At 40.6% G+C, this 9,320-nt stretch overlaps 1 protein-coding gene across 1 annotated transcript in view; it reads right to left on the bottom strand.

Annotated features, from left to right (window-relative positions):
- Positions 1-5,281: 5,281 nt before the first annotated feature.
- Positions 5,282-9,320, bottom strand: part of CEP112 (centrosomal protein 112) — a 107,575-nt gene continuing 103,536 nt past the window's right edge. Inside the window, 6 exon segments of the mRNA XM_036221979.1 lie at positions 5,282-5,800; positions 5,802-5,991; positions 5,994-6,142; positions 6,144-6,270; positions 6,273-6,350; positions 6,353-6,537. Coding sequence (XP_036077872.1) covers positions 5,425-5,800; positions 5,802-5,991; positions 5,994-6,142; positions 6,144-6,270; positions 6,273-6,350; positions 6,353-6,537 — 1,105 coding nt within the window. The 3' untranslated portion in view covers positions 5,282-5,424.

Genomic DNA, 9,320 nt, shown 5'->3' with positions numbered 1-9,320 from the left:
TGCAATCAAGAAAACCTGAAATAAACCAAATACCCTTGAACAGGGGAGCTGATAAATAAAATAATGGCATATTCATACAATAAAATATATTCAATATTAAATTAATTGTACTATATCAACATGGATAGGGCAGAGATATATAAAATTAAATATGAAAAAGAAAACAAGACTAATAAAATCTGTAGTACTTACCTAATCTTAAAAAAATAGAAGCCAAAAAAAATGCATATAACATATACGAACAAGATAGATAGATAGATAGATAGATAGATAGATATGAAAATAGACTGAAATAATACAAATTAAATCAGTTATAGTGGTTTTCCTCAGAGGTGAAAGGAGAGAATAAAGAGATTTGACATGAATAACAAAGCGAGCTACAACGGCATCTGAATGTTTTAGTTTAAATTAACAGTGTTAACAATTGTTGATTCTTCATAACGGGTACCCTGTTGTTTGTTTACAAATTTTTTATTTTCTCTTAAAACTAAAAAACACACCATTTAACTTGTACAAACACCAAGGACAGTCTCTACCTTCCTGAACTGCCAGTTGAAAACAATGTGCTGTAACTGATCAATAAAACACCGTTTGTGGAAAATGAACAAATGCAGACATGGTTAGCATGAATCCTTACTCCAGAGGCCGATGGTCATGGGGTTTTACCTGGAGGCTGATGCACATTCCCAAAGTGAGAAACACTGTTACCATTTCTACATTTGTAGATGCAACTTTAAAATGATTATTCTGGCATCAATTTCACGATGAATCAAGGACTCTTCAAGGAGGAGAGAGGACCCACCTCCTTGTCTGCACAGCTCCAGGCGGTTCTCCACCCACCTTCCTCCACTCGCGACCACCAGGGAAGTGCTGGTCAGTGTGCACCCAGTGGCCCAGGAGGAGCAAGGAGCAGCCACTGCGAAGATGCACAGCATGGCCCCTTGCCCATCCCGAGCTCACAGGGCGCAGGCTGCGCCTGCCCACTGACTCCTTTCCACCAGGGCCCTAGTTCTCGGCCTCGAGGGGCCACCTCTTCCCTTGCTGCTCTGGTGGAGGTGGGTGTCCTCCTCCACCAAGGACAGCATCCTTTTCTCACTCTGAATTCTTGACCCAATTGTATGGCTAATTTTAGTAAGGCTTTCTTAAAAAGCAAATACATGTCTGTCATATTTAAGATCAGAATGCACTTTCCTACTGGGAGAGGGGCTTTCAGAAAGGATGGCGTGGCGGCCTCCTCACCTGCTCTTTCATCTCGGCATAGACTTTCTCGGAGTTCAGTTCCACCTGCCGCTTAAACTCTTCCAGGGCGGCATCTGCCTGCTGGGCCTGCAACCTCTGAACTTCTGTCACACGAGTCAGCTGCTCCTCTTTCTCCCTGGAAAAGTTCAGAAAAGCTTCGGAGTTAAAATACAAAAGAACTAAGCTTCAATGAAAGAACGATGTTTAACTTTCCCTAAAATAAAATTCTGATTTCAATTTTTTGATGTAAGTTCTGTAAAACTTCTCTTTAAAAAGCTGACAATGGCATAGCCTGTCTCAGGAGAGAAGGGGTAGAGACACATACCATGTGGCCTGATGAGGGCACAACCACTTTCAAAGATTTCCCTAAGATCCAAACTGTTTAAAACCACGTATCTCCATCAACTGATGAACGGATAAGCAAAGTGTAGTATATCCACATGATGGAATGTTACTTCGCCATGACAAGGAACGAAGTTCAGGTACATCCCACGACATGGATGAACCTCAAAAACATGACGCTGAATGAAAGAAGCCAGTCACAAGATATCACATATTCTATGATTCTATTTATGTGAAATCTCCAAAACAGATAAACCCATAGAGACAGGAAGTAGATTAGTGGTGGCCAAGGGCTGAGAGGAGGGGGAAATGAGAAGTGATTGCTAATTTGGGGGTTTTTTTTGTTTATGGTTTTTTTGGTGATGAAAACGTTCTGCAATTAGTGATGGGTGCACATCCTTATAAATATACTAAAATCTACTGAATTATACACTTCAAAAAGATGAATTTTATAGTATGTGAATTATATCTCAATTTTTACAAAACTGATGTATCAACAGAAACATGCCTAACATGCATCTCCAGCAGAAGCTGAGCTGTCGGATGACAGGTGCAACAGAGCGACATGACGGCCTGGAGTTGTTATGCGGCCCTGCAGCAGACCTGCCTCAAAGAACTGATAACCATCTCGTTTCTTTGTGCCTTGAACTAAAATGATATGGTCAAAAGGGTCCAACAAAACAAAAGATGTCTTTACATGTTGATAGGAGAAAAAAACGAAGAGGCTTTAGGTTATAAGAAAGTTATTAATGGGTAATACTGAGTTCTGAGTAGGTACCGGGTACTGTACAAAATAGTTTGTCTTCTCTCATTTATTCTCACGGTAAACTTGTATAAGAGTATTATTAAGCCCCTACTTTTGCAGAACGGGAAACCAGGGCCGAGAGAACACTTCCAAGGTACATCTAGCGATGCGTCACGCCAGGATCCAGCCCCGGCACTCTGCTTCTCGTGCTCACGCTGTTGGCTGCCATGCCATACTGCACTCCTGATTTCCTAGGTGCCATATTCTACGGTCTGAATGTGTCCCCCACAGTGAGACTGCCGCTCTTGTAAAAGAGGCTCCAGAGAGATCCTTTGTGCCTTCTACCACATGAGGACACAGCAATAAGGTGCTGGCTATGAACCAGGAAAAGGGCCTGATCAGCATGTGACCATGCCAGTGCTTTGATCTTGAACTTAGCAGCCTCCAGAACTGTGAGAAACACATTTCTGTTGTTTATAAGCTGCCCCGTCTGTAGGATTTTCATACAGCAGCCCAAGTAGACAGGGACATCATAAGCAAGATTAACTTGGCTCACCCTCCCAAATGGGAAAGCTTATACGTATAGAAAGCATCATCTTCTTATGAACTATAATCTGAAGAATGCTAAGGAATAGCATCATTTAACTCACAAAGCAAATTTTAGAGAAACATCATAATGGGGTAAAAAGACATTTCCCAAACAATGATGCCACTGTGGACAAAAAGTAATTTGATCTTTTTGGAGTTACTCAGATCTTAGTTTAAAATCTCCTCTGTGACACTTAGTAATTTCTAGATTTTCCAATAGGACATATAAGGAAAATAAAATATCTAAATCCCAAACTTTTCCCTCCAAACTGAAAACTTTTCTCAAAGTTTGAATGACAAAAAGACAGATAAGAAAGAGTGTCACTTGGTTTCTATTTCAGCAGGACTCTCCTGTCCCTTGTAACAAAATGTAGCAGTACATGCGTAGATTGGAGTTTCTACTCCCGTGTCTGGACACGAAGCATCTGCAAATAAACAGCCCTCTGTACTGGGCCGGAAGAACATACTCCGCGTCCATCTTCCTTTTCATTTTCATTGTAAGTACCACTTGTGTCTATTTATCTGTCCATATTCACCTACACACCCTTCCAACTAACAACGACAATAGTCCATACATCTCTGTGATAAACTAAGCAGTGTTTGCACTGAAATCCCTTCTCTCCTATGTGTCTGTTTCACAGTCGTAGCCACCATTTTAAGAACTTACAGGGTGCAATACTCTGCCCCAAAATGTGTGTGGCCCACGAGGGCAAAGCCCTCACAGATCATCCCGCACGCCGGAAGGAGCTCGCAGTCACTGCATTTTACCACGATGTGGCACAGGCTTCCGGAACTTTTCAAAAGTTTTTCTTTAAGCTGTCTACTTAATACACTCTCTATCAGGAAACTGAATGCACATTATCCTCCATTTTTCTTACATGTTGTTACAATAAAACATCTTTAATGTTAACTGGCTGCCAAATCCCAAGGCCTTAGTATTAGTGATGCTTTTTGTTTTTGCCACTTAATGTTAATAGTAGTTGACAGACAACGGTGATTAACAAGCAGATGTCACACCAAAGACGGATTCAGCGGACATCACTGCATCGAAGACCGAGCACTCTGATCGCTGCAGGGAATTTCAATTTGCTCTGGCGGCAGGTTTGCCCTGCTCACCGTGTTCTGCTCGAGAAGCAGAGACTCCTGAGTCATACGCTGGGTTTCCCTGACACGAACGCTGGGGATTTTGTTTGAATTCTCCGAGGCTGGACGATGTGATGGACAGTTGTCATGAATGTGTGATGAACACCTGTCTGCTGTGATGGGCGGGTGTGTGGAAGGGGCTGCCCAGAATTCTCCGGTAGAAGAACTCCGAGGCCACGGTGCTCGATGAGTAAGTAATGTTCCCCTTGCAGGGCTTGGGGCCGGGTGGTGCCCCAGTCCACCCGATGTCACTCTTCCATTGAGGAGCCCCTCCGAGAGGCACCTGGGAAGACTGTTTCACTACTGGGATTATAATTTTTCAAAGCCCTGCTTTTGCTTGTTCGGTCTGTCCACACTTAGAAAGAAAAAAGTACACTGAACAATATTTGAAAACTTTAAAATTTTACAGGCCATATAATTTTAAATTATGTACACTCAATTAGTCAAAAGAAAATTTTGCTAGCATATTGTAAAACTGCATGACTTATGGCTGAAATATCAATTTTGTCTATGAATACTGAAAGTCAGCTGTTTTACATTGTTGGCCAATAATTCATATGAGCTATTTAAACACTTTCAAGTTAATAGGAAAGATATTTTCTCTATGTCCTCTCATTCTTACCTAAGTTTAGTTCATTTACTTTGTAACTACCTTATGATCACATACATCAAAGTCATAAACTTTAGCCTGAATCAGCTATATATGAGACACCATATTAAAAATATCATTAAAATAAAACCTTGCACATAAGGCACCTTATTTTTAATTAATAATGTTTTATATTAAATAGCAAGAACAAGGAAATGCATGAAATCTCCCAACCTGTTTTTGGTCCCATTGTACCTGCTGAGCTAATTCAATAGTAAAGCTGAACCCAAGAAGGCCTTACGTAATGTAAATCGATGCTCTTGTCCAGCTAACCCACGACGAATACATTGCGCTCCACTAATATTTAAGAATCTTCTGTCTTGATAGAACTGAAACGTCTTAACTTAAATAAAGAGATGATGTTCATTCTTTTTTCACTGCAGCATCCAGTTTCTATTCACGAAGAAACTCCAGGTGATCTTTTAAATTTTTCTTGAAAAATTCCTGACATTACAGAACTAAACTGAAATGTATTAATATCATGCTCTTACATTTCCATAACAGAAAAATCATGAGCCAAAAACAAAAATTGGAGAAGCTTATAAAACTAAATATGGATCTATTAACTGATGAACAGAGAAAGGAATTGAAACGCTCTTAATTAAAAAATTATAAGTAGATGATCAAGTGTAGAAACGGAACATTTATGAACTATTTAAAACCTGGAATCACTGACTGTTCGCAAACTACACAGGTGGATTGCAGGAGGAGCTGAACATCAGAAAGAGATTACGGATGAGTCTGCATTGTTACAGCTGCTCCTTATGGCCCTTGTCTCCAAAGAAAGCCTGATACTGATTAAGCTTTGAGCCAGGCTAACACTGGCAGCAGATCCAGTGATGATGATGACCTGCCTATCAGTAAAGCCCTCCAACGGGTTTGCAATTTTGATCTGCAGCCCAGACATCTGACGGATCTCATTGATTTTGGCGCATTGACACCTAATTATGCAGCCAATCAAATCCTTTGGAATGGTGAGTTCATGAGAAGTAGTCTGAGCAGATGCATCCAAATCCCAATAGCCTTTCACCTCTGGAGAACTGGATTCAATGCCACTGAATCCAGTGTTGCCATGCATCATGGGAAAATGAAACTTGCATTGCCAACAGGTGCAGCCTGGTCAAGTCCAGAGGTGGTCCCTCCAGGTTTGCACTGAAGTACACGGATGGGGTGGTGTGAGGAAAGCTCGCACTGTCACTGCCTGTACTACACCTGTCCTGACCACCTGCAAAGATGACCAGAGAACTGGATGGCTTGGGCTGGTACAGGACGGCCATGCCCTTCACAGGGATGCCAACATGACCACGTAGATGTGTTTCACACATTCAGTGACAGCCTGCTCAGTTGAATTGGGGAGCATATCCCTTGCCACCGGGACCTGAGCCCCTGTACTTTCTCGTATTTCCGTGATCTCGCAACCACCTTTCCCAATGAGAGCCACGCTGACTAGCAGGGACCATCAGCCTCGAGGTGACTGGAGGTCTACTGGTAGCTGTGCTACTGGTCACAGAGCTTCCGATGTCCTCTTCCAGCTTGTCAATGATCACAGCAAAAGCTTTGAAGCATCAGTGAGTCCAGCCAAAGTGATAATTCTCTTAGGACAATTTCCTTCTGAGAGGCTGACACGTACACCACTCTCTCGCACATCTTAACTGATTCTCCTTTCTTTCCGATGATACTGCCAACTTCCTTTCCATGCGGGAATAACCGGAGGGTGAGAGTGACGTTGATCTGCCTTCCATCACAGCAGTGTCCATGTCGAGCGGGGTTCTGGGGGGCTGGGCTGCGAGTGGTCAAGTCTTTGGTCACTGGGAGGGGTGAAAGCCAAACACTGCAGGTGGGAGGCGACCAAGGGGAAAAGGGGAACAGGAAGGGGAAGCGGTGACATTTTAATGAGGAATCCTTCTCACTCTATCAAAGGAATGAAGTACAAGACTTTCGGCATTTGAAAGAGAGAAAAGTCTGCTCCCTACTAACATAAGCAAGTACTCCTTTGTGTGATTTTACAGCGTGTCCTATAAGAAGCAAAAAAAAAAAAAGTGACTTTGAAGATTATTTTTTTTTAGTGGAACTAGTTGTGGGGCCGGGTATAAATGCATCACTCAAATGCCTTAAAGCTGGGCCTCCATGAAGATAAAAAGGTGGGAAGAAGATTTGCTTTTTAGCTCTGATTTATTTATAAAATGCAGTAAATTTTCCTCATCTGACTATATAAAGCACAAAGAAAAAAGAAGCTGCATTCTTATAAAACCACAAGCCAGCGCAGATTAAAGGATGTTCTGAAGTACGTAATTATTCCAAAAAGGCAGAATGCAGGGGACTAATGGAGTACAGTTTAGTATTTCTTGAGCTTTACAAGCTAACACTTATACGTACAGGCCAACCTTAATTTGAAATTTTTCCCTTCGCACATTTCTGGAACAGCACTTTTGATAACGATGGCAGAGATCCAACACATATTTATAAGGCTTCACGTTACAGTATACTTCATTTGCTGCCAGCTTGGCATCTCCACTGGAAACTCCAAGAAAAACAAAACAAAACAAAAAACTTCAAAGAAGTCTGCAAAAACAGCGAGAAGAGTCTCCATTCCTTTTCCAGCTGAGCTAGAAAACGAGACCTTCAGGCGGCTTATGCCACTGTGTTCGTGGCTGCATACTGGTATTCAAACTGATTAGAGCGAGTGAGTCAAAAACATTTAAGATACGGCTCTGACTTAAAAGGCACTAAAAATAATACCTTTCACTAAGCATAAGTGAATAAATTTCTTGGGCTCACCTTCCCACGACTGCTAAAACTAGTGGTCTCTGCTATATTTTTGTTAAAAAATGGTAAACACTATGAACACCTAAATGTCTTAAACTTTAATTTCCATGTAGCAAGATGGAAATTAGTACTGGTCTTAGTACTGGAAAAATAACACTTCTCGAATTGACCTACAGATTCAACACAATCCCTGTCAAAACCCCAGGTGGCATTTTTGAAGAAATTGACAAGCTGACACTAAAATTCATATGGAAATGCAAGGGACCCAGACTAGGCAAAACAACCTTGAAAAGAAGAATGAGGATGGAGGACTCATATTTCCTGACTACAAAACTTATTACAAAGCTAGAATAATAAAAAGTGTGCTATGGCTTACGGATAGATGTATAAATAAATGGAATTGGATTAAGTTTCCAGAAACGAACCCTTACAGTGATCATCAGTGGATTTTAAGCAAAGGTGCCAAGGCATTTCCAAGGAATAGTCTATACAACAAATGGTGCTGAGACAAGTGTTTATTCACATGCAAAAAAAATAAAGTGGATTCCTTCCTTACACGATACACAAAAATTAACTCAAGATGGGCCTCAGAACTAAATGCAAGAGCTTTACATATAAAACTCCTAAAAGAAAACATAGGCGGAAATCTTTGCGACCTTGACCTAAGCAAAGCCTTCTTAGATCTAAAACCAAATGTGGAAACCAGAAAATGAAATATAAATGAACTTTAGCAAATTCAAAAAACTCTTGTGCTTCTAGGGATATGATCAAAAAGTGAAAAGAAGATGGGAGAGGACGTTTGCACATCATGTATCTGAAAAGAGACTTCTGTCAACAATATATAAATGACTCTTACAGACCAATGACGAAAAGATAAAGAACACAATTTAAAAACACATGAAAAATCTAAACAAACACTTCTCCAAAGAAGATAGACAACTGGCCAATAAGCACAGGAAAGGACACTCATATCATTAATGATCAAGAAAATGCAAATCAAAACCACAGTGAGATACCATTACACAACCCAGCACAGCTACAATCAAAAGACGGATAAATCAAGCGTTGTTTGTTTTGTTTTGTCTTCATCAGGGAAATGTAATTAAAAACCACAATGAGGTATCACCTCAAACCTATTAGAACAGCTATTATCAAAAAGACATGATAGCAATTGTTGGCGAGGATGTGGTGAAAAGAGAAACCTGCACACTGCTGGTGAGAATGTAAATTTGTGCAGCCATTAAGGAAGTTTCCTCGAAAAATTAAAAATAGAACTACCCTATGCACAAGTGATTCTACTTCTGGATATACACTAAAAGGCAATAAAGTCACTACCTTGAAGATATATCTGCACCCTCCACATTCATCACAGCATTATTTACAATAGCCAAAACATGAAAACAACCTCAGTGTCAATCAACAAGTGAATGGATAAAGAAAATGGGACGTAGATATACAGAATGGAATATCATTCAGCAATAAAGGAAATCCTGCCATTTGCAATGATATCGATGGACCTTATTTAACTGAAGCTAAGTAAACTAAATCAGACAGAGAAAAACAAATACTGTTTGATCTCACTTATTTGTGGAATCTAAAAACACCTAAACTCAGGAATTAAACAGATTAGTGGTTTGCTGGGGGTGGGGCAGGCAAGGTTGGGGTGGCGAAGGAATTGGGTGAAGGTTTTCAAAGGGTACAAACTCCCAGCTATAGGATGAATACGTTCTGAGGATATAGTCACAGTACAGTTAACAATACTATTCTGTATGTTTGCAAGTTGCTAAGAGTAAATCTTAAAATTGCTCATCACACAAAAGAATCGTACCTATGTGAGGTGATAGACTA

The sequence above is a fragment of the Rousettus aegyptiacus genome, unplaced genomic scaffold (assembly GCF_014176215.1).
Source record: "Rousettus aegyptiacus isolate mRouAeg1 unplaced genomic scaffold, mRouAeg1.p scaffold_m13_p_6, whole genome shotgun sequence".
Taxonomy (NCBI): domain Eukaryota; kingdom Metazoa; phylum Chordata; class Mammalia; order Chiroptera; family Pteropodidae; genus Rousettus; species Rousettus aegyptiacus.
This window is presented reverse-complemented; position numbering and strand designations above follow the sequence as displayed.